This window comes from Zasmidium cellare, assembly GCF_010093935.1.
Source record: "Zasmidium cellare ATCC 36951 unplaced genomic scaffold M409scaffold_10, whole genome shotgun sequence".
NCBI classification, from domain to species: Eukaryota; Fungi; Ascomycota; class Dothideomycetes; order Mycosphaerellales; family Mycosphaerellaceae; genus Zasmidium; species Zasmidium cellare.
Window position 1 is genome coordinate 327904 of NW_022986954.1, and position 23683 is coordinate 351586.

General features: G+C 52.3%; 11 protein-coding genes across 11 annotated transcripts; 3 read left to right on the forward strand and 8 right to left on the reverse strand.

Annotated features, from left to right (window-relative positions):
• Positions 1 to 834: 834 nt before the first annotated feature.
• M409DRAFT_64975 (uncharacterized protein) lies at positions 835 to 2375 on the forward strand (the record flags this gene model as incomplete). The annotated part of the gene is made up of 6 exons (XM_033816311.1): positions 835 to 958; positions 1014 to 1228; positions 1302 to 1383; positions 1450 to 1620; positions 1675 to 2022; positions 2062 to 2375. 6 exons carry the CDS (start codon positions 835 to 837, stop codon positions 2373 to 2375), a joined length of 1254 nt encoding a protein of 417 aa, XP_033670132.1.
• A 767-nt stretch (positions 2376 to 3142) lies between these two features.
• Positions 3143 to 4405, forward strand: M409DRAFT_64976 (uncharacterized protein; the record flags this gene model as incomplete). Its single annotated transcript, XM_033816312.1, has 4 exons — positions 3143 to 3173; positions 3225 to 3251; positions 3301 to 4136; positions 4190 to 4405. 4 exons carry the CDS (start codon positions 3143 to 3145, stop codon positions 4403 to 4405), a joined length of 1110 nt encoding a protein of 369 aa, XP_033670133.1.
• Positions 4406 to 5255: 850 nt separating this feature from the next.
• M409DRAFT_64977 (uncharacterized protein) lies at positions 5256 to 6824 on the forward strand (the record flags this gene model as incomplete). The annotated part of the gene is made up of 1 exon (XM_033816313.1): positions 5256 to 6824. The coding sequence occupies one exon, from the start codon at positions 5256 to 5258 to the stop codon at positions 6822 to 6824; it is 1569 nt and encodes a 522-aa protein (XP_033670134.1).
• A 291-nt stretch (positions 6825 to 7115) lies between these two features.
• M409DRAFT_20470 (uncharacterized protein) lies at positions 7116 to 7605 on the reverse strand (the record flags this gene model as incomplete). Its single annotated transcript, XM_033805408.1, has 2 exons — positions 7116 to 7535; positions 7600 to 7605. 2 exons carry the CDS (start codon positions 7603 to 7605, stop codon positions 7116 to 7118), a joined length of 426 nt encoding a protein of 141 aa, XP_033670135.1.
• A 436-nt stretch (positions 7606 to 8041) lies between these two features.
• Positions 8042 to 8872, reverse strand: M409DRAFT_52513 (uncharacterized protein; the record flags this gene model as incomplete). The annotated part of the gene is made up of 1 exon (XM_033812098.1): positions 8042 to 8872. The coding sequence occupies one exon, from the start codon at positions 8870 to 8872 to the stop codon at positions 8042 to 8044; it is 831 nt and encodes a 276-aa protein (XP_033670136.1).
• A 757-nt stretch (positions 8873 to 9629) lies between these two features.
• M409DRAFT_20472 (uncharacterized protein) lies at positions 9630 to 10469 on the reverse strand (the record flags this gene model as incomplete). Its single annotated transcript, XM_033805409.1, has 1 exon — positions 9630 to 10469. The coding sequence occupies one exon, from the start codon at positions 10467 to 10469 to the stop codon at positions 9630 to 9632; it is 840 nt and encodes a 279-aa protein (XP_033670137.1).
• Positions 10470 to 11033: 564 nt separating this feature from the next.
• M409DRAFT_52515 (uncharacterized protein) lies at positions 11034 to 11717 on the reverse strand (the record flags this gene model as incomplete). The annotated part of the gene is made up of 1 exon (XM_033812099.1): positions 11034 to 11717. The coding sequence occupies one exon, from the start codon at positions 11715 to 11717 to the stop codon at positions 11034 to 11036; it is 684 nt and encodes a 227-aa protein (XP_033670138.1).
• A 519-nt stretch (positions 11718 to 12236) lies between these two features.
• On the reverse strand, positions 12237 to 13431 carry M409DRAFT_52516 (uncharacterized protein; the record flags this gene model as incomplete). The annotated part of the gene is made up of 4 exons (XM_033812100.1): positions 12237 to 12527; positions 12580 to 13082; positions 13143 to 13342; positions 13409 to 13431. The coding sequence occupies 4 exons, from the start codon at positions 13429 to 13431 to the stop codon at positions 12237 to 12239; spliced, it is 1017 nt and encodes a 338-aa protein (XP_033670139.1).
• An 873-nt stretch (positions 13432 to 14304) lies between these two features.
• M409DRAFT_20474 (uncharacterized protein) lies at positions 14305 to 14985 on the reverse strand (the record flags this gene model as incomplete). The annotated part of the gene is made up of 1 exon (XM_033805410.1): positions 14305 to 14985. The coding sequence occupies one exon, from the start codon at positions 14983 to 14985 to the stop codon at positions 14305 to 14307; it is 681 nt and encodes a 226-aa protein (XP_033670140.1).
• Positions 14986 to 15481: 496 nt separating this feature from the next.
• M409DRAFT_20475 (uncharacterized protein) lies at positions 15482 to 19317 on the reverse strand (the record flags this gene model as incomplete). Its single annotated transcript, XM_033805411.1, has 2 exons — positions 15482 to 16859; positions 16913 to 19317. 2 exons carry the CDS (start codon positions 19315 to 19317, stop codon positions 15482 to 15484), a joined length of 3783 nt encoding a protein of 1260 aa, XP_033670141.1.
• A 3573-nt stretch (positions 19318 to 22890) lies between these two features.
• On the reverse strand, positions 22891 to 23475 carry M409DRAFT_20476 (uncharacterized protein; the record flags this gene model as incomplete). Its single annotated transcript, XM_033805412.1, has 1 exon — positions 22891 to 23475. The coding sequence occupies one exon, from the start codon at positions 23473 to 23475 to the stop codon at positions 22891 to 22893; it is 585 nt and encodes a 194-aa protein (XP_033670142.1).
• Between the last annotated feature and the right edge of the window lie 208 nt (positions 23476 to 23683).

Genomic DNA, 23683 nt, shown 5'->3' on the forward strand with positions numbered 1-23683 from the left:
ATCGGGCAGCATCCATACCACCACATCGACCAGTGCTCCTTACAGTAATCAAAGCGTTTGCGATGACTGCAGCCCCGCCTATCGAGAGGACAAGATAGAACAGACGCCTATTGAAACCAATAGACAGAAGACACGCCTTTCCGTCATGCCTGGATGAGACCACGTCTGGTCTTGGTAACTTCTTGGTCGCGCTCGCTCAATCTCAAGTCGGAATTCATCATTTCCATTATTGGTGATGATGATGGCATCGTGGCCTCCAAGCCCACCACAACCATGCTTGTCGACCCCAAAAAATCTTCAAAATCCTGCTTCGACAGCGTAAATCTCTAGGATCGTAGCCACTCTTCGCAGATCGATCCGCACATCCACGCTCATGTGGTTGTTTCACGCATGCACATCACGAGCGTCCCTCGTGTAATGAGAAACGCAATGCCTGTGCCATGGCATTGTTAACAGAGCGCACCTAAGGCTATAGATGCTCGTAGCATTGTAAGTTTTTGCTGTGGAGACGTCGACTTTTCTTACCTTCGATCTGGACAGAAGACTTTCGAGTCGTGAACTTTAGCACATCATCGAAGAGGTGGACGTTACCCCTATCGCCTCGACATGCTTCTCCGTCTATAAGACTAAGAACCGAACAGACCCGTAACCTTCGACCCAGTCACCGTGGCTATGGAACCGTCTTGGGCTCTCATCAACTTTGCTCGTTGGTACTCCTCTCTGGCTTTGCGTCTGTCGCTTTAATACACTGTACTATAACAACCACCACCTAACTACACGGCTAAGTCTCCAACACACTGGACGAACCGCATACACGTGAGGATTACCGCCATCATGGCGATGACACTACCTAATGCCGACTTGTCCGAATTCATGCAAAAGCAAGTCTTCAACACGACGCCGTACCACTTCAACACGTATGCTATGAATGAGGACCGATTGGCTCTGATTGTCGTCGGTATGCAAACATTTCACTCATAAGAATCAATGTTGTCCATGCTGACTGCTCCAAGGCGTAATCTTCACCGTAATCGGCACCCTCGCCATCGTCGCCCGCATCTCGAATCTCGCTCTCCGTCGACGAAAAGCCTGGTATGACGACTATTCAATGCTCGTTGCGTACGTCTTTTCGATTGCATTCATGATTGCGTCGTATGTCTCTGTGAGGTGGGGCGTTGGGCTGGAATTGAAAGATGCGCCGCCTTATTGGGCGACAAGGGCGATTCAAGTAAGTAGGGCAGAATCTGCAATGAAATGCTGTGATCTGGATACTTTGCATTGCTGACAACAGTGATGTCCAGGCCGTCTACGCGATTGAGGTCTTTTACTATTTCAGCCTGTTCTTTGTGAAGCTGTCGATTGTGTTTTTGTACCTGCGGTTAGGTGAGTATATACAAACTCGACCACAATTCCAAGCAGAGAGTACTGGACGCTGACGGTCCCCAACAGCAAAAGAGTTGAGAAACTACTTCTATTACTGGAGCCTGGTCCTGATTGGAGTTCTGACTCTCCACTTCATCACGACTGTAATCGTCTTCTCGACGCAATGTATTCCTATGGAGAAGTACTGGGCACCATCGACGCCCGGGAAGTGTATTAGTATTACGGCCTTCTTCTACTGTACGTTTCGACGCACGGCCTTGACAGAGCAAACGACTGACTAGCATCTCGCAGCAACGAACGTATTCACGATAGTGACCGACATCATCATGCTCGCCCTCCCTGTCCCCACCGTCTGGAAAGTCCCCTACTCCCTTCCACACAAAATCGGCATCATCGCAGCGTTTCTCTGCGGTGGTTTCTCAACGATCGCGAGTTGCGTCCGTCTCTACAGCATCAGAGTCTACACCGAAAGCCCTCAACCCCTGCGCGACGCAGCTCCGATAAACACCTGGTCCTTCATCGAAATCAACATCGCGATCTGCTGCGCCAGCGTCGCCGTAATCCGCCAATTCGTCGCCTCCGCCTCCCGCCAAAACAGCCTCTCCTCGACAAACCAACCCTCCACCACGAGCACCCGTGGCCCCATGCGGAAGCGAACTAACACATCCTCCTCCACAGCCCTCTGGTTCAACAGCTCCACGCCCTCGCCAGTCACCTCCAACAAACCCGACCCTGACCAAATCGCCCGCTGGCCTTCCCCCGCCAAAAGCCGCGAAACAGACCTCGAAGCCATGCCGCTCGATATCGACGGCACGCCGATCCGGCAGAGTATGCCGTTGCCGCCTTCGCCGGCGCATACGAATAAGCAGGAGTTGCATAGTAGTGGGGGAGGGACGGCGTTGCCGCAGAAGGGGCCTATGTTGAAGGCTTTTGTTACGTGGGAGGGGGATGGGGATGGGTTGAGGGGGATAGAGAGGGCGGTTGTTAGGTGATGTTTGTATGATGAGTGGGATTAGAGTGATGGTAATGATGTGAAATGACGTGCTGAGGCTTTTGGTTCGATGCCTAGTAGCCATAATACCCTCTTCTTTCCTACAGTTTTACCTCCCTCCCTACCCGACATTGCCTGAGACTGTGGTGAAGACGAGGGATTTAGCCATGGATTTGCCGAGCGTGCTGACTGATCCATCTCATTGCCGTTGCATGACCTTCCAAACGAACTCCTCCGTCTTTCCTCACTCTCATCTTCATCAACAGCTCGTACCTCCTGGCTGTCACCGATGCACTCGATATCGCCGTCCCTCCCCTTCACGTGCTGCGGTTGGAAACCAGGACGAGAACGTATGTGAGCAGGAATCGAATCCTAAGCGCCCAGCTCCAGGTGTAGCCGCCGCGCAGGACGAGGGGGACCAATGACAGCCCCAGACCACTGCTGCATCACCATCAACCTCGAGGTCGCAGCAAGGCGGCCAAGCATGATCAGCTTATGGATCTTATTATGAACAGGTTGGTACTCGCTCTTCGCGTTGTTCTTCTCTCGTAGTTTCGTTGCATTTCTCTATACCGCTTCTTACCCAACCCTCCTGCTGAGCGTTACTTGACCTGGAGAACGACGAGCACCTACGAAACGACTTGCTAGAGCTGCACGGCTGAGTTGATCGAAGACTTTCTGGAATCGTGGTCAAGTCGTATATCCACGACAGAAAGAGCTTGAGAGAAGGGTGGTTCGCGAAGAGAACATCAATCATCTACATCCAACATGGCCTCAGAACAGAGCCAGTACTTTCCTCGTGAGTAGCTCTCCAAGCAAAGGCAACCACCAAGCTAACGAGAATGTAAAGCACCACCACCAGGCGGAGGAAGCCAGGGTAAGCACACAGCAGGAGAGGAGAGGAACATCTTTTAAGACTAGTTCAGAGCAGCAACGCTTCGAACCACCTCCGACCAACGGACAGCAGACCTACTTCGCACCACCTCCTCCACAAGCATCACAACAACAACAGCAGTTCGCTCCTCCACCATCCTTCGCACCGCCGCCGAGTGTCTCGCCTCCTTCAACGTCAGACGGCACTCGAAACTATGTGGTAACCCCTACTCCTCCGCCGCAAGACGACAAGTCCCTGCCATACTATCCCGGTCCACCCTCGACTTCCTACCCATCTGAGAAGCAGAAAGAGCCAGAGGTGATGTCAATTGCGAGCCCACGTCAACAATCCTTCAACACAAACCGCACATCCAGCATGCCCGGTGGTGCACCTCCACCAGGGCATTTCACGGGTGCGCAAGCAACAGTAGACGATGTGGGAACCTTTAATGGTGGATCTTATAGAATCAGCCACCGTGACAGCAATACGATCGTCACAATTCAGCTCGCCATGGGCTGTCCTTTGACAGTGAAGCCTGGCGCCATGATTGCCATGAGTCCAACGATCACGGTCAAAGGAAACTTCAAGTTCAGCGTCAAGAAGCTGATCGCAAGAGGAGAGATGTCGCTGAGCACATTCACCGGTCCGGGAGAGCTTCTACTCGCTCCAAGCGCAATTGGAGACGTGACACAACTTCGACTCAACGGAAGCGAGAACTGGAACGTAGGCAAGGACGCATTCTTGGCCTGCACCCAAGGCATCACCAAAGACTATGTCAGCCAAAACCTGAGCAAAGCCATCTTCTCCGGCGAAGGCCTGTTCATCTACAAGATTGGAGGTGTCGGCATCGTCTGGATCCAGAGCATGGGTGCTATCATTAGGAAAGATGTGAGTCTGACCACCCTGAACCACCCCTGCCGCAATAAGCTGACCTTGCATAGCTCCGCGACGGCGAGAAGTACATCGTTGACAACGGGCATCTCGTGGCCTGGAATTGCAACTACGTGCTCGAAAGAGTGGCGAGTGGTGGCATCATCAGCAATCTCAGTGCTGGTGAGGGGCTCGTATGTAAATTCCAAGGCCCTGGAACTGTATTCCTTCAAACGAGGAACCCGACACAGTTCGCGGCTTATATGGCAGCCCATGGTGTCATGTAGGACGGCAGGCGAGGGCGTCGAGGATGGGCAGACATGGAGAATGCTACGAGACTGAAGTTATGAGAGCGTCCGGCGATGGCGTTTGGTGTATGCGAGGCGTTGGACAATCCTAAAATCTTTTGTGAACGATCCGTTCTTTTGTTGTATATCCTCATCGCGTTTTGAATAAGGTTCAGGTGGTATGGTTCATCGCACGTGGCAATTGTCTGATAGGGAGATCCCACCGGAAAGATTGAACGTCTGTGTAATCTTCTTCATGTCCCTCTCCAACTACTCTACACGTGCAGCTTGATTCTATGACTACGAGAAACTAAGACGTCGCCAGTGAAGGCAGTAGCGATGGCACGGCTTAGCAAGAAGGAGAGGCGGACTTGCCTTGGGAAGGCGGTCTCGAAGACTCACCGACGTCAACCTCTGCCCTTACACCCATTCACGACCTCTTCTTCCCTTCGTCTCCTACCGCCCGGCAGCTTCCAGTCGCTCCATCATTGTCCATAGAGAAGACCTCATCGGCGCACGCCGCGCATCCTTCACCGCCGCCACGGCCTCCAGAAGCTCGCCGAGGACGGCAGCCGGCAGCGCACGCCCAACTCGCACCAGAGCGGAGAAATGATGCGAGCAAAGGGCGCGACTAAAATCAATGAGGAATACATAGTCTACTCCAAGGCCCGGCCTGGCGAATGGCGGGGACAGCAGGTAATAGTGTATGTTCGTTCTTTTCTACTTATGTGTCATGCCCCAGGCAAATATTTTTACTTCTTCCTCTGCCCGCTCTTTTGCATTCCTCTTCCCCAACGACTACTTGCACTCCGCGGGAGAAGAAGACACATACACGGACAAGACATAGCGCATGAGCGCACACTCCAAAGGCAGCAAGCCAGGACTACATTCTGTCAATACCAGCAAAGCATCGATCAAAACCACTTCCACCACTACAGACCCTCCTCCCGCCACCATTCCATCACAATGGCCTCCTTCCCAGTCACCGGCCTCCGCCTCCCCGGCCTCATCCTCGTCCTCGTCTCCGATTGAAAGCGTGCACGATGAATCTCACGCTTTGAGCAGTGAGAAGACGCAGACCTTGAACCCTTTGCCACCAACCAAGGACGAAGAGAGCCAGCTAGAGGTTACCCGTACGGCCACCAGATCCACCCAAGCTCCCGATGGCAATGAGTATCCCGAAGGCGGCCTGTCCGCCTGGCTCGTTGTGTTGGGTTCGTTCTGCGGCTTGCTTGCGGCTCTTGGTATCATGAACACTATCGGTGTCTACCAAAGCTACCTGGCCGAGAACCAACTTGCCGGATATAGTGAGAGTACTATTGGCTGGATCATCAGCATTTACGTCTTTCTCTCTTTCGGTGCTGGCTTGATCATTGGGCCTGTGTTCGACAAGTATGGACCGCGCCTGCTCCTCCTAGCCGGCATGGTGTGCATCATGCTCTGCGTCATGCTGCTTGGTGTCTGTACCGCGTATTGGCATTTCATCATCGTCTTCGGCATTATTGGAGGTGTCGGTACGGCGTTGATCTTCACTCCTACGATCGCTGCTATTGGGCACTTCTTCTACGTCAAGCGAGGAGCCGCCACTGGACTTGCGGCCGCGGGAGGCAGCCTGGGCGGTGTCATCTTCCCACTGATGCTGCAAAACCTGTTCCCCAAGGTCGGCTGGGGTTGGGCGACTCGCATTCAAGGATTCGTCTTCTTGGTGCTTCTTCTCGTGACGAACCTTCTCGTCCGATCTCGACTTCCACCCAAGGCGAACGCAAACGTGTGGCCCGACTTTCGCATCTTTCGCAAGGTCGACTTCGCACTACTCACGGTTGGCACCTACTTCATGGAATGGGGTCTGTTTGCACCTATCAGTTACATTACAGCCTACGCTCTAAGTTCGGGTGCCATGAGCACGACTTTCGCTTACCAGATCATCGCCATTCTCAACGCTGGTTCGACTCTTGGCCGCTGGCTGCCTGGCTTGGTAGCCGACAAGATTGGTCGATTCAACGCGGCGATCCTGGCCTTGCTCCTATGCTTGGTCTCTGCCATCTCACTCTGGCTCCCTGCGACTATCCTCTCCGCATCGCCAGACCACGCCGAGCACAACTCTGTCATCTACGGGCTGACGATCACGTTCTGCGTCCTGTTCGGCTTCGGTTCTGGTTCCAACATCTCCCTCACACCAGTCTGCGTCGGCATGCTCTGCGACACCGAAGAGTATGGACGATACTACGCAACGTGCTACTGCATAGTGGCATTGGGCACCTTGACGGGTATCCCTATTGCTGGAGCGCTAATCGAGGCCTGTGATGGTGCTTTCTGGGGCGTGGCGACGTTCACGGGGTTGTGCTATGTGGTTAGCTTGGCGGCTTTCATTGCCGTGAGGGTTATGAAGGTTGGGTGGGGGCTGAGGGAGAAGATTTGAGGATGGAGGGGAGGGTTGAAGGGATTGAGGGTTGATGGGGTAAGGACGGTGTTGCTGATGTGTGGCTTTGCTTGTGAGTTGGAGGGATGATGGTCGAGGGAAGCGATGAGAATGAAATGAGACTGTGACTGATGATTGATGGTTGATGATAGGACAGCACGATGCTAAGTATGATGAACAGATGATCCGTCCTTCCCTCCACACACTCTCTTTCTATCTACCTCTGCCTTACTCGATCCGAACTACCGCAGCTATCTACTCAAAACCACACACTTTCTATCTACCTCTGCCTTACTCGAATCGAAACACCGCAGCCATCTCCTCAAGATCACTCATCTTGAACCCCTTGAAGCCCTCCTTAGCCGCCATCCCACAAGCAATACTGCTCAACTTCTCAATCGCCCCCTCGATATCCCGCAGTTGCTCAATGTCGCGGGTGCGACTCGGATCCCACACCAACCGATGACTCGGATGCAGAACCCCAGTCTCCACCACAACATCCACGACCCCGGCCCCGCGGACCTTGAGATGCACCGTCAGATAGAAGTCCTCCTCCGTCATCTCGCCCTCGACCCGCGTGATGTCGATTGTATCGTAGACTTGCAGCGACACGAGTCGGCCGGGGGAGAGATTCGACAAAGCATTGTGCTCGACGCAGGGCTGGATCTGACAAAGAAACAGACTCGACAAAGCGCTGTCTTCGACGACGGACTGGACGATACAATGTGCTAACAAGCTACGATGGCTAGGGACGAGCCTGGATCAAGACTCGAACATTCATCTAGTTTGGGAGTGTCACATGCGGACGTGGAGACGCACGGACCCATCATCAGCTGCCCCTTTTCTGGTCACCCATGCCCCACACAATTATACTGGCATCGAAAAATGACGATGATAGGTGTGGAATGCAATGTGTACAAATGAAATACGTCGCAGCTAACCGAGTCCTGCAAGAAGTACAGCGCAAACAGTTTTCGACTTCGACTTCAACTTTAATCCAGCTTTTCGATTGCAGAAACTTCCTCCTTCTCTCCTGTTTTCCTCCTACAGTCTAGTTTACTCGCCTTCCCAAGCCCTAGCCTTTCAATAATGTGACTCCAATCCATGCCCTCTTTACTGCACCTTCGCACCTTTCATTCGCCGTCTCCAACTCCTAGAATATGATTAGCCTGAGATCACTCAATAATCTGAGCGTCGAATCGTCACCTACTTTTGCATCACTCCAGACGAAACGCCGTAGCGATCTTGCGCAAGTCGGTAATCTTGAAACCCTTGAACTCGTCATGACCTGCAATGTCCTGCGCGACGCTAATAGCTTTATCCACCGAACCATCCACATCCCGCACGATCTGAGCCTCGCCGACACGACCAGAATAGGGGCGTTGGCCAAAAGCCGGATGATGGCGGCCATCGACGAAAGAAACCTGCAATGATCCTTCCACGACCCCGAGGTGCAGCCGAACGGCGACCTGATCCTCAAAGATCTCATAATCGCGGAATCTACGTGGTCTGCCCTGGCGCTCCCACTCTCGCGCGTCTCGAATATCGCTCGAGTCGAAGACCTCGAAGGTGATGTTGCGAAAGAGTGCAGCTTCTCCGGCATCCTTCAGGAAACGGCCGATGATGCGCTTCATTCCGATAGTGCCTGACCCGCTGCGGCTGTGGTCGCGGTAGTAGGTGCGACCCATCTGGAAGTGCCAGCGCTCGTCGAACTTGGCGGTGAAGTTGTTGCCGGCAGTCAGGCGGAAATGAGGGGAGGCGAAGAGCACTAGGAGTGCTTTATCGCGGAGTTGGTGAGAGACTAGGGCGACAGGCGGAATGCGAGTCTGCGAGAGATCGCGTGTAGCGATGTTTGAGAATGCGAAGCTGTAGACTCGGTTTCGAACCTCGGGAGGCAGGTCGAGGAAAGGGAAGGGGGTGGCGGATTGGTTTGGGTCATCGATGGAAGAGGTGTTGTTGGTGGAGATCGGTGCTGGAGCGACATAGGTAGAGCCTAGGTTGCTGGGGTTGGATTGGGAAGTATTGAGGCGGGCGCTGCGGCGTGGCATGTTGGCTTGTTCGTTGGTCGTAGAAGGGTTGGCGTGTAGCCGGAGAGAATTTGTGGTTGTACAAATGTCGAGAGAGAAGATCTGTACGGAAAGTTGTGTTGGAGGCGGTGTATTTAAAGGCGAAAATTAAGTGGCGGGCAGGAGGGTCGTGCGTTTCGGCGAGTGACTTTTGGGGGTCATTCACTTGTGCGGTCCGTCACATGCAAATTCTGGCGCTAGTCAGGTGACTCGGATTCTACACCCTGTATACGACATTGATGTAGGATATACATAGTTAAAGTGGTTAATGCCCAATAGTACAGCTAAGTCCTACGACGATATACCTAGGGAACAGGTGTTTGCTGGACCTTGAGACATGATTTGGGTAAAGACTTTCAATTGAGACATTGCGACTTGATACTAGCTATCCCGTTTGCACTTGATGCACTCGTCAGATCTCAGTAGGGAATCCTTCCTCAAGACGCTGCTGCATGTTTTCGCTATGAATACCAAGTTGCTCCTGAATTTCATCATCACGAACGCGGAGATCCAGCGAATGTGTGTGATTCACATTCGACCTCCATGTGGATTCGTAGAGCGTTTTTCTTCCATCAATCATGACCTCCGCAGACTCATGTTCGACTGCGACGTCTCCTGCAGCGTTTTCACCTCATCACTTGCAGCTTTTGCGAAGTCGTTAGTCCGTTGTCTCTACATAGTCTTGTATCAAACTTCCGCTCACCTTGTTCTCGTGTTCTGAATCGCACGACGATTTTTCTCATCCCAGGCGGAATGCCATAGCAATCTTTCTCAGATGGCTTAATTTGAAGCCCTTGAAACCATCTTGCGCCCCGAAATTCCGCGAAATGTAGCTCGCATTCTCCAAGGCACCATCTAAAGCCACTGCCATTTGGTTGACCTCATGTTCACGCAGGTGCGAGAGGCGGGACGAGCTGGGGTAATCAGGACCTTCCTCGACAGCCAGCTTCAGCGATCCCTCGACGACATGAAGATGCAAAGAAGCGATCTGCAGCTTGTCATCGTCTCTCGCTCTCAGAGTGCCACTGCCTGAGGACTGTCTCCCGCGCCGGTTCCAGACACGTACCGACTCGACATACAGGGCGTTGTAGACCTCGAGCTTGACGTCGCGGAAGAGGCCAGCTTCGCCTGCAGTCTTGAGGGCACTGCTGACGGTTCGCTTGATTCCAGCAATACCTGACGATCGGTGGCTTCTCTGCTCTTCATGGAAAAAGGTAAGATGTTGATGGTCTATGTTGCTGCCGATGATGAGGCGAAAGGGAGACTCGACGAAGAGAATCGGGAGGGTCTCGTGGCGAATTTGGCGGGATGTGAGGGATAGCGGCGGAAGTGTGAAGTAGGACAGATCGCGTGCGAGCGGAGTGACGAGGGCATATGAGTAGACCCGATTGCGCACCTCAGGTGGCAAGTCGAGGAGGCGAAATGGTGGTTCGTCTTTCTTGTCGTTGGTCGAGGTGTCGACGGTGGGCGATCCCTTAAATGGTGAAGCCAGAGCGGCGGTAGCATCGCTTTCGGGGTCACCGCTCTTGATGGCCAGGCGGATGCTCTTGACGGCCAAGCGGAAGCTGCGGCGCTTCATCTTGAGTTGGAGGGGGAGTGTGTTGGATGTGTCGAAGAATGATGCGACAGCTAAAAGGTGGAGGGTTTTGCAGTGAGATCAAGTTGAAGATCAAGTGCACTTGCAAACAACGACAAGTTGCTTACACAAAGTTGCGGGAAGACGGAAAGTCTAGAATTACCGATTCCATTCACTTGATGACGTAGTGATCACATGCAAATTTCTGCGTTTGTCATTTGGTCTGCGTTTCTACTGCAAGTTCGTATCTTAAACTATTCGACTATTTGCAGTTCTTCTGAGTATCATGTATCAAACCTGAACCGAGTATGCTAACCTCATCCACACACAATCTCCACTCCTCTAGATCCGAAATGCCGAGGCAATATTCTCCAAATCCTCGACCTTGAATCCCTCAAAGCCCTCTCGAGCCTCCGTATCCTTTGCTGCCTTGATCACCGCATCGACCATACCGTGGTAGAGCTCGGCTTGCTTAGCCGTGAAGGCTCCTGGATTGGTCTTTGGATGCCCTTTTCCGGGCACAATTTCCACGTGTATCTTGCTCTGGCGTACTTTGAAATTGAAAACCTAAAGAGCCTCCTCGATGCCGTTCTCCGGCTTGTACCAGTCAATCATGACTTTGACGGCAGAATGCACATGGACAGAGACGTCGCGGAAGATGGCAGAGTTGCGCTGGTCCTTGAACAAACGCTTGCCAGCCGGCTTGAGGATTGGGACGCCTGAGAGCTCCCTCCATCGGTGCAGGAATTCTCGGAGGTTGAAGATCGACTGGAGCAGCGAGAAGTTGGTACCAACATCGATGATGAAGTTGGATTCGGCAAAGAAGACAGGGAGGGCCTCTCCTCTGACTTGCCGGGAGACACGTGTGAGTGCTGAGTATCGAATGTCGGCAGCCCGTTGACTCGGATGGTCGAGTGCGTAAGCGTAAACGCGTTCGCGGAGCTCGGGCGGGAGATTGAGTAGGCGGAAAGGTGCTTGGGTCGTCGATGGAGCAGTCGATGGAGCAGTGGTATTAGTGGCGGCCGTACTGGTTGTGGGGTTTCCTTCGGTGTGAGTATGCAAGTCGTGTCCAGGGGTGTGGTGTGAGAATGACAGAGTTCGACTTGTCGTTCGAGTCTTCGTATAGAGGACGGTTGAGGCATAACGCACGACGCATAACACCGCAATGCGTTGCCCAGTAACTCTTCCGCATCCAAAGGGACAACAATGCTCTTGTCTTAAGCGTGTTGCCAGGATTGAAAACAAAGACATTGAGCAAGGCGATTGGCAGTTCGGTGCCGTCTTGGAAATGGCTCGTCTTCGCGAGGACGTCACTCAGACTTTCAGACGGCAGAGCAACGCTTCGAGGAGTGACTTGTTCTGAGCTTCGCAGCGCACACAGTGCTGTGTGTCTGTATTTGAAGACGCATTTTGTTTCCAGGTCAGAGAGGCTCTGTGATGGCCTGAGTCTCGTGTATTGTCGGTGCGTAAGGAATATATAGTAACTGGCCCAATCGACAGATATGAAGGGAACGGAAGGCTGAAGACGAACCAGAGCACAGGGTGAGGCACGCAGGCGGGCGCTTTTCATCACAGCAGCATGAATGTATGTCTTCCTTCCACAGTCCAACATGTTTATGTAAGACAATGCAGGTCTTTGATGGAAATCAGGATGCACAAGGCTGTCTCAGAATTTGCATTGCAATGTACAGAGCTTAGAGACACGTCGAGTTCGACCCAGACTGCGCTCTACTCGAAAGCTATCTCCAGTACTGAGCTAATATTACGGCTTCAGTACTCAAGAGCGTCGGCAATTTCAGTTTCTAACACCTCCCATAACGTCGATTGTCTGGCGTGGTATTCGAAGAGCTTGTGAGCTCGGTCTGCTCGTGTCCTCGAGTTCGACATGTACAGATACGTCCCAATCGAGAGGCCTGAATATGGAATGAAACCGGCCACTTGCTCCTTAGGCAGACGAAGGGGCTTGTCTTGCTGGATTGCGCCGCGGGCTCTAAGCACCTGCGCTGTTGCTGTGGCAATGTCGATTTGGCTTGCCTCCTGAGTCGTGGCAAAATAATATCCCTACAGGAACACGGTTAGCAAATAAAGTAGCGTATTTGACGGCGAAGCACACTTCTTTGCCCCAGCCAGCTCCTGCTCCACCTGCTGCCGCGGCTTCCACAACTCTCAGATATATTTCCATCAAGTCGTCAATGTGTACAAACGATCTCGTGTTTGCGCCATCTTCGGCGTAAAATGGTGCCCCGACCGTCATGATGTCCTTCCAAAAGAAGGGGAAGTATGCACTACGTCTCCTGCCCGGACCATGTCCTCGACCATAGATATCGGGGGGACACATGACAGCAATCTTGAGCTTATCCCCGTGCTTTTTACTGGCTGCTTGTAAGATCTTTTCTGTATTCCGATGCAGTTCACCGCCTGGTCGAGACCAAATCTCATCAATGTCGTCGATATCTGACCATATTTTGGGATTCAGCTTGCCATGATATTTGGCCTCCCGCCAGTCAGACAATACTCCAGTCCCACTTAGATGAATGAGAAATGATGTCTCTTCCTTGCCGACAAGACCTTCGACAATAGCGTTCAGGCTTGGTTCACGATCGGAATTACCATTGTCTGCACATGCACATATTTAGCGACCGTCGCACTTGCCTGATGCCTTGTCGCTGTACTTACGTATAACAATGTCTACCTTCGACACAGCATCTATGATAACATCCGCGGAATCGTAGTCTCCATGCACTATTCGTACGTTGGGGTATTGCTCCGCAAATCTCTCCGGGACATTCCTCAGTAGTACTGTAATTGAATATTCCGGATGTCTAGTGACGAGAGAATCCAAAACCGTGCCTCCAATATAACCGGTGGCCCCGGTTCTGTTGACGCTATTAGCCCGCAAGGTCCTAGAGAACGACAAGAACAATAAAAGGTTTGAAGCTTACACGAAGATGCGAGGTGGTGGCATTATTCATTCGACTCGTCTTAGATTGACTCTGTTGTAAACACTCGGAGGCTGCGGTTGGCGGGTCTTTGCGGGTTTGAATTCTAAAATGACTGGATTGTAAGATTACATCACCTAGATCCTGCAGACATGACATATCGTGATCTGCAAGCGCATGATATGAATCAAGGGCGTTGTCCATGTTGTGCGGCGTTCATAGTACTATGAGAAGGAAGCGGTGCGAGAGGGAGTCGCTTAGGAAATCCTTCCAGAACACCTGACACAGCGCCACTATAACTGCGCCAACATCTTGTATCATTTTTCGACGACAACACCGTCTGCTCTTCTCAAAATCCCTTCAAACTCGACATGTAGCCTCTTCAAACGTCAATCGACGTCTATGTTCATCGAGAAATCAGCAACTTATTAGAGAGACGCGTGAAACGCTAGACAAGGTCTGGGCAATGCTAACACTAACAACGAATTGCATTGGGGACCCACGTACGACACAGATCGTTTCACAAAACTCAGCTGTATGACAAGGAATACTAGAGCATAAGGTAAAAGCAATGAGACCGACAAATGAACCAGAATTGAGTGCTTGAGAAAAGGCCTTGGCTCATGCGTCCCGCGACACAGTACGTCCCGTGAAAAAGGGAAGACGTTAGACTTAGGCGAGTCGCTCGGCGTCTTGAATCGCAGGTTAGATGTGGCAAGAAATGTTCACCTTTCACTTGCCTGGGTGGCGCACATAAGATGAGAGATTCGTGTTCGTCAGAAGCTTGGCAATCACATGCAAATTTCGAGCTAGTCTACCTGCTTTCTGGCCGGCCCTCTAATAGAAGCGAAACCTCTGTCCTCCAGTTATGCCTGTGTTGCGTCTTCATTCTACGCTGCCTACTGATTCTCAACACGGAACCCCTTCGCGATCTGTCTCAAATCCTTCAACGTCAGCCCCTTGAAGTCCTTGCGGGATTCAATCTCCGCTAACCTCGCAGCCACGCTCTCAATCATCTTATCAACAGCCTCTAGCTCACCCTCTTCCAGCTTTCGCTTGATGTTGCGCGGGTGCTCGGTGCCCTCAAGAACCTCGATTCGCACATGCCCGTACTTGACATCAAGTGTTAGCCGAAACAGTGTGAAACAGCGAGTTTGGTCAGGCGTGTAGCGCGTGTACTCGGTGAAGCTCGCCTTCTGAACGTACACGGTGACTTTGCGGAAGACTGCGGCTTGTCCAGCGTCTGTGATGAAGCGCTGGACCTGAGGCAGAAACCCGAGAGTACCCGCCAACTTGGTCTCGTGACATGCCACCTCCTGGTTGTCGTCAGAAAGAGACGTGACGTTCGTGCCGACATTGAAGACGAAGTCGAACTCGGCGAAAAAGATAGGGAGGGTTTGCCGCCTCACTTCGCGAGAGACGCGAGAGAGGGCTGGAAAGCGGAAGTTAGCCACATTGCGATTGAGGGTGTTGTTGCCTTTGCCGGGGAGAGCGTACGAGAAAATGCGGTTGCGTATCTCGGGTGGAAGGTCCATCAGGCGAAACGCTGATGTCGCGGCCATGGCAGAGTTGTCGGTCATGCTGGTGAGTTGTGCGGGTGTTCGAAGTGGAATGGTGTGTTTGCGGAATGATGAAGCCTCGTGTGGACAGACACCACGGCCTTCATATAGAGTTCGCTTGAGCAGGTGTATAATGCATAACGCCCAACGCAAAAGGCATTCTGCAGTGACAAGTCAATGTTGAGAAGAGGAACAATGCCCTTATCCCAGGGTTCTCGAACGACAAGGAGGACAAAGGCCTTACACTTATGCTGCCACATTCGAAGGAAGGGGAAGAACACTCAGACTGTTCGAAAGTTGATGTTGCGTGACCAAACGAGCACTTCGTTAGTCGACCTTTTTGGATTTCAATGGTGTCAATAATGTTACAACCCAGCCGTAGCCAGATCCAGGCGTCTCACTCCGTCCGTTTCGTGGCCCATACAAACCTCGGACCAACGCCGATGCTCCTCATCCTTGCTCAAATGCTTCACTGTTTCCCTGTAACGCCTCATATGCTTGGAATTCCAGTAGTCCTCTATCGAATGCTGACTCCACTCCTCGTTGTGAACATGCGCGTAGCCACGTTCATCGCCGCAAGCTCTTGGAAAAGCAACTTGGCGGCGTAAGGAATGATGATTTGCGCGATGCGAGTCTTATTCTTGCACGGCCGGCATTCGAATTGCTGCTTCTTGATGCTGGCGATGGGCGTCATGAGACCGCAAATCTCGCAAATGTGGACGCGGAAAGCATCAGACACGTCGAGCAAGCGCTCCTTCAAGAATGCTGACGCACCATGTGCAATCATACAATCGCGTTCCATCTCTCCGAATCGCAGACCACCATCACGAGCACGACCCTCGACAGGCTGGCGAGTCAAGATCTGGAGAGGACCCCGGGCACGTGCGTGGATCTTGTCGTCGACCATGTGGCGTAGACGCTGGTAGTATGTGGGGCCAAGGAAGACTTGAGCGTTCAGCTTCTTTCCAGTGTGACCGTTGTACATGACTTCGAATCCACGTTGCTGGAATCCGTGGCTGACGAGAATGCTGGAGATGGAGGTGACGGTGACGTCGGTGAAGGGCGTGGCATCACCTTCTTGGCCTTGCAAAGCGGCGACCTTTGACAGCAGACACTCGATCAAGTGAGCAATCGTCATTCGGGATGGAATGGCGTGTGGGTTGATGATGATATCAGGAGTCAGGCCATCGGCGGTGAAGGGCATGTCTTCTTGACGGTAGGTGATACCGATCGTACCCTTTTGTCCATGACGAGAAGCGAACTTGTCTCCGATTTGGGGGACCTTTGTCACTCTCGTTCGTACCTTGACGAAGCGCAGGCCCTCGGTATTGGTGGTAAGCAGGACCTGATCAATGACACCGTTCTCGGTAGATCGGAGCGGCGTGCTGACATCCCGCTTGATGTGCAACTTCGTCCTCTGACCCAGCTCCTCTGCATCAGGCGGCATCGGTGCAGTCTTGCCAATGATGACGTCCTCACCAGAGACACGCGCTCCTGGACTGATGATACCATCCTCGTCAAGCTTGTCGTAGGTACCCTGCTTCATCCGCATAGTGTCTGATCGCGTGGGCTTCTCGAACTGCTCGACGACGTTCATACCAATGCGCTTCTCTTGGTCCATGTACGCTCGGTAGAAGAGCGAACGGAAGAGACCACGATCAATACTGCTCTGGTTCATGATGACCGAATCTTCTTGGTTGTAGCCAGAGTAACAGGAAATGGCAACGATGGCGTTCTGTCCAGCAGGCAGGTCTCTGAATCGCAAGAACTCCATGCTTCGAGTCGTAGCGAGTGGTTTCTGGGGGTAGTACAGTACGTTCGCCATCGTGTCCATGCGAACGTTATAGTTGGTGAGCGTCACACCCATAGCTTGCTTACCCATAGCAGATTGATACCTAGACTACATGTCAGCACACATAAGAGAAAATGGCGTTTTTACTTTACTCACGTGTTTCTTGGACTCTGGTTGTGATCGGGGAAGGGAATGATACTGGCGCAGATACCCAGAATCATAGCTGGGTGAATCTCGCAGTGGGTCCATGTACGAACGAACTGGTTCGGCTTGGGCTTGATCCGCATGTGTGGGTCGGGTTGCGCATCGCCGTATGGGTATCCTTGTCGCATGTTTCTATGCTCTTCAAGATCTTCAGGAGTCATGATAATCATGGCGGTCTCTTCTTCTTCGGCGTCAAGGTACTCGACGACACCGCCATCGACGAGACCTTTCCAGCCAAAGATGGCGTTCTCGCGATCTTCTTCGCTGACACCCTCCAGCTGACCAAGAGTTTCCTGGTCCTGGTGGAGCTTGTAGATATGCTCCTGTTTGAGGACAAGGCTACCGTTGTCTGGCGAGTTCGGGTTGTTGTCGACGACGAAGAGAGGTCGACAGACACGACCAGCGTCAGTGAAGACTCTGATCTCGCGCTCTCGCACATCTCGAATGATTGTGACTTCGAAGCTGAGCACGCCCTTTCTCCGCAGTCCACGAAGCATGTCTGTCAGCTGGCCAGCATTCTTGTGGACACCAACCCAAGTACCGTTCAGGAAGACCTTGGTGGCTTTGGGGTTCATGACAGGATCGTACTCTTCGAGCAGGTCCAGACCACGCGATCGCATGAAGTCGATGAGAGGTGTAGCAGGCGTACCGACCGTGACGTAGCACATGAGCGACAAATTCTTCACCAAACCACAAGCCTGTCCTTCTGGCGTTTCAGCCGGACACACAAGACCCCAGTGGGTGTTGTGAAGCTGTCTGGGTTTTGCAATCTTGCCGTCACGGCCGATGGGAGTGTTTGTCCTCCGTAAATGACTGAGTGTCGAAGCATATGTGTATCTGTTCAACACTTGACTGACGCCTGCTTTGGTCGAGGATGCCTTCTTCTGATCGCCCCAATTCCCAGTAGCCAAGCAGTACCGCAAGCCTGCAGTAATGATGTTGGTCTTGACGGCGAGAGTAATGTTGAACTCCCGGTTCGTCTCTACACAGCGGTGCAGATACTGCTTCATGTCCTTGACGAGCTGCTGAAACTTCAAACGGAACACCTGCGCCATGAGCGGTCCAGCGAGATCGAGTCGCTTCTTACCGAAATGGTCACGGTCATCCTCTTCTACACGGCCAAGAGAGCATTGCAGCAGTCTGTTAACCATATAACCCAAGAAGAAGGCCTTCTTGGTCTCGCTGCCCTCTTCTTGGGAGATGTGGGGCAAGAACTCCTTTTGCATGATCTCTCGTGCATACCGTATTCTGCGCTCCTTGGTACCCTGCTGGTTACCTCTCCGACCGATGTGGTCAAGGGCGCCATCTCGATCCTGAATAACGAAAGCTTCTTCCAAGCAGGGCTTGAGCATCTCCAGCATCTGCGTATCGCTCTTGTCGCAGATGTGATTGAGAATGTCCTCGTCAGAAACGATACCCAGTGCACGGAAGACGATGGCGATGGGGATGTCTGATTTGATGTAAGGCACCGACACTTTGATCGTCCTGCCGTGGGTGGCTGCGTTCTGCGACTCTTTGTAAAGCTTGAGCTGCATCGAGCTGATCAGGCGAGTGCCCTTCTCGATGGCGCTTCGAAGCTCTGCCACAACCGGCGTGTTGGATCCCTTCTTCTTGAACACTTGCACAATGTTCGCCGCACTTCGCTCTTGTGCGATCAAGACTTTCTCGCTGCCGTTGATGATGAAGTATCCACCCTGATCGAAAGGGCACTCTTGATGGGCGTAAAGCTCCTGTTCACTACGATTCCGCAGCGCACAAATCTTCGACTTCAGCATGATTGGGAGCTTTCCGATGAAAGTCTGGACTTTGGGCTCGACAGGGTTGTGAGGGTCATCTTCCCAGACAGTCTCAGTCGTCTGTCCGTCCCAATCCGGTGGAGGGATCCAGACATTGCCATCCTGGTATCCACCCACTGCTCTGTCACGTGCGATCTGCACCCTTCTCGTGAGCTGCAAGAAAATAGGCGAAGAGTAGGTCAAATTCCGTAATCGCGCCTCGTGTGGGTATAGTGCTCGCGTGCTGCCGTCGCCTTCAGTCATGGCGGCCTGACTGATGGTCAACTCGCCTAGTTCTAGGATGTATCGTCGCTTCACGATCGGCATTCCACTATCCTCGTCTTCTGGCGGTATGTTTGCATCTATGACAATGGAGGGTGTCTCATCTACAATCTCTTGCATGGTCGTGCTGGCGAACTCATCGTAAGAGTCGATCTGTTGCGACACCAGACCTTTGGCATCGAAGAAGGAGTGGATGACAGTCCAGCAGTCCTCGGCCGTGATCATGGAGTCGCCCTCATACTCCATTCCATCGTCCTGCTCCATCTGCGCCAACATCGGATCCCCATTTGCGTACGCCATCTTGTCGCCCTCAACTAGAGATCACCTCTTGTTCTTCACGTTGCTCTGGTGCAGTATTCGGGCTGTCGCTGTCGAGGGACGACGGCCTCTGGTGGCAAGGCACGCGCAGCGCAAAGGCGCGCTCCTTTGTTCGGTGGTTTCTTTGACAGGTGCGCGTTCGGCGACGATTTCACAAGGGCAGCGAGGAGTTCGTAGAGATGGCTGGAGGGCGGAGAGGACTTTCGGAGGGGAGGAGGAGGATGTCGGCGGCGATGTTGATGAGGAGAAGGTGAAGAAGAGTCGCAGGCATGTTGTCGTTTCGAGATCTCGCGCGGCGAAACGAGCACGGACGGGAGCGGGGACTCCCGACGCTAGAGCCGAGCTTAAATGTGGCAAGATTCACTTCACCTCTTCTCTTCACATGCTAACATCGCGTCCACGCTTCACATGGAAAGACAGACACTTGGCAAGCAGCACTATTGATGGAGAAACCACATGATAATGTTGTGAGTCCAGTACGAGCGCTCCTATTTGGCAAAATCTGCCAGCCTGGAATGCTCTCCGGCTGAACTCCTCTATAATTTGGAAACCCTGTTATTTTATACTGGTCTAGCTGATACACATGCCTACAGTCTCGGATTCCGGATGTATTTTCCACTCCCATACCAGGTCAGGTGTTTCCTCATCGACCTCCTAATCAAATCTGAGTCCAAGCCAGGTTTTGCTTCAGCTCAGACCAGCCCCAACCTCTCAATGTAGAGTATGCTATCTGCAAAGTCATGGCCAACGAAATTGCCCAGGCGACGCCAATGTCGAACAGGGTGAGCCATATCATGCGCAGAGCGTATAATTCGGCACGACGACCAAACGCATTTCGTACCCACACCAAAGATTCTAAGCCTGGCAGAAGTCCTTCGAATAACATATAGGCGATATAACACGCTGAGTAATCCCAAGAAACAACCCATACCAACGAGGCAATTCGAGCGCATATAGTGTAGCCTGGGGCGATGATTTGGCAGACTGCAGTAGAGTCAGCGCGGCGATCAAGTTCCCTTCGATCTTTTACTCACTACCAACGACATTGAGAAACATGTAAGCCAGTATGATGGAACGAAAGGCCATGTCTATCAAATGCTGTCCCTCGGCATGTGTCCAAGCATCATTACAGAACAGTCGCCGTTGACAGAGCGGGCAGCGATCGTAGTGTTCTGCCATTTGGTTGACGTAGTCGAGATAGAAAATGTGTTTATAAGCCAAGAGGATTGGTTTGGTGTGGGCGTCTCTGTAAAAGGCATGCACTTCGTTAGGATCTAGCAGGTGCCGAGGTGATGGGTGGAGGCTCGAGAGGAAGTCTCAGAGTGTTGGGACCTGAATCCTCTCTTTCGGATGGACGATGCAGTTGAGTTCCAGAAACAGAAAGATTGCTATGATCATGTAGAATGGCCATGTTGTGAATTTCATGAACAGGAAGAGGACCCCTGAGAGGAAGCCGATCACACGAAATGCTGGAAGGCGCATGTCCCGATTCTCCAAGTCCTCAAGGTCGTTCATGGTGCTCGCTGACAGATTCGTAGCCCCTCGTCTTTTGAGTTGATGTGCGTCGATGGATGTAGACGACACAGGCGAGAGTTCGCTCTGAAGTACGTTGTCGCCTCGGCGCGAGTGCGTTGGGTTTCACGTAACATCTGAGACATTCGAATAGCAAAGTCTTACTTGATCGTAAGTCTGTCGCCCTTGAATGATGTTTCGCATTGGTAGTGCTAATTCAGGTGCTCTGCGAGTCCAAATAAACGCCATGTCTCTCTTCGTCTTAGCCATCGAAACCGTGCGCTTTCAAGCCGCAGCGAAACCCAGCCACCGCATGTATGAGATTCCAAGCTGGGCAACATCATGCAGGGTAAACAACACCAGCAGCAGCGATCATTGTCATGGTACAGAGAAGCGTGACCGCAGTGCAATATGGAAGCCAGCGGTAGATGGTCCGTCCAGGTCAAGGTTCCAGCCTCAAAGGGAAAGGGTCCAGCGAGAAGAGTCAAGATCGTGAAGCGTGTCCAGAGACAGACCTGAAGGTTGCTTGTTTCGTTGGTGTCAGCCATACCAGTCTGCTGGAAGGTCAACCCAGCAATCAAGGTATCAGCAATCCTCTCTGGGATTATGATATCCTGAAAATCGTAGGCAGCGTTGACCATTTGATTCAGTCTGAGAAAGGTTGCTCCGTTCTTCAAGTGTTTTGTCCTTTTTTCATGGATGGGGTTGCCTCCGCTTGTCGATACTTGTCCCTGGGCCCGGATATCGCACCAATCTCACGATACCCGACATCATGCCTGGACTAGTAGGGACTTCACTAGCAACGCAGACCCTCCGTACGTATCCCATGCTTGGAGCCCCAACTGTATACCCAATCGTAGGTACTCATAAGCTCCATGGAGAAAGAGGAGAAAAGGCTCATACGCATAATAGTAGATAAGGGAGCGAAAAGGCCCTTGAGCAAACAGCTTTTCGGTCGGAGATAGTGCAAAGCCTGCCTGCACCAATACATCCTCTATGAAAATGCTCGTGTAGAAGATGGCCTCCGTCGCCCAGACCAGTTGCATCCACTTAGCGGCATGAAAGTAAGCAAAAATTGGGATTTCTTGCAAGCGCCAAAGGTCGGAGCAGACACGCACACTTAATGCGCTCTCACAGATAATCGACAGTAGTTTTGTGAAGGTATTAACAGAAATGTAAGCACCGCCGTCTGGAGCCAAGTCCTTCATCACTGTGAAAGAAGTTAGACCAAGCCGATCTTCTACGGAAATGAAACACTCACCGGTTGAAGTAACCCTGAATATTGTACTCCCGAGGACTGTGCCAAGGTAAACCTGTATCTAGGCTTGTGAGACGTCGCCACGGTAGAATAGCTGCGTGCGGCATATCGAACAATGGTGGAAGTGCGCACACAGCTCCTTCGTGCAGCCCTCACAGAAGATGTGACCACATGGAAACTCGCGAGGCCGTGTATGCGTATCAAAGCAGAAGGCGCATTTTTCTCCTGACAAGTCTCGGTTTGGTGGTCTGAGAGTTGATAGAAAGCTCCTCTTGGTCGGCAGATTTCGAGGACGCTCGGAGAGAAAGATGTAATAGGTGATGAAGACAACCCCCAGATATACTGCGCAGATTGGCCAACCACGTGTAATCCATCCAATAATGCAAGCGACGAACCCGGGAAAGTTCAACCAAAGAGCGTACTTTAGTGCCCAAAGAGCGTACTTTAGTGCCTTCGTGCACTTGGCATAGCCGATGCCAGCAATGTTGGCTGCGACCTCCATCGTGGGGGTTTTGTTTGAGATCAGGCTTGTATCGGGGCGGCGGTGCTCACGATCTGCTGTTGGGTCCCAGGTGTCTAGAATTTGTGTCTTGATCCCGATCTGAATAGGAGACGGAAGAAGTGCGAATTTTGATAGAGTTGGTGTTATCGAAAATATCGCGAAACCAGATGTGAGAAGGTGAAAGAGGAAGATAGAACCGGTGGAATTTAAATCCCAGACTGCCGCCGATGAAGCCTCCATATTCGTAGTGCGGTCAGCACTCACAAGCTTTACTCAGACCCGCTCAATCCACGTCCTCGGGCTCCGACACAGCAGGTACGGGAAAGGTCCAACTCATCAAAGCCACAAAGACAAGTTGCACAGCCAATTCAACGTCCAGAAAGTAATCATACCTCCACATCATCTCAGATCTCCAACCCAGGTACCTGGCAGAAGCCCAGAGATTCAGCGTCAGGAAGCCGATGAGCGCGATGCACCAGAACGTAAATTTGGCTCGATCCGCAATATCGTCCCATGGTATCGATTCGCAGAAGAGGACCTGCTGGCAATATGGACAACGTCCTTGCTCGGCATTCAAAGCCGCTCTGATGCAGTCGTCACAGTAGACGTGGCTGCAGGGAAGACGGACAGCTTCGAAAAGGCGATCTCTGCAGATTGGACAGGAGCCGAGAGTTTCGCGTTGGGTTGATGGTCTAAATTCAGAGGCCAGAAACTGACGTCGAGTCGGCAGGTGAAAAAGGTGCTCTTGGTGCAGAATAGGGGTGAAGATGAAGCTGAGGCATCCAAAGGACAAGGCCGCAAAGGCGTAGAGGGGCATCCATCGATCGGGAGAGTCTTCGTAGGTCTTTGAATGGTTGACAGGCGCCATGCTGGGGATAATAAAGTAGCCATTTTGCATTGATGGTATTGTCGCCAGGTTATCCGTAGGGTATGTTGACTTGAACTGGTCGGCGTGGCAGACTACGCTTCAGTGAAGTATGTTGTTCGTCGTCCAAGGAGCAGCTTCCATGCCGATGTCGCTGCCATCTCTGTTCGTAATATCCTGCCGCAACTGCCCGGGAAGGCTCACAACATCA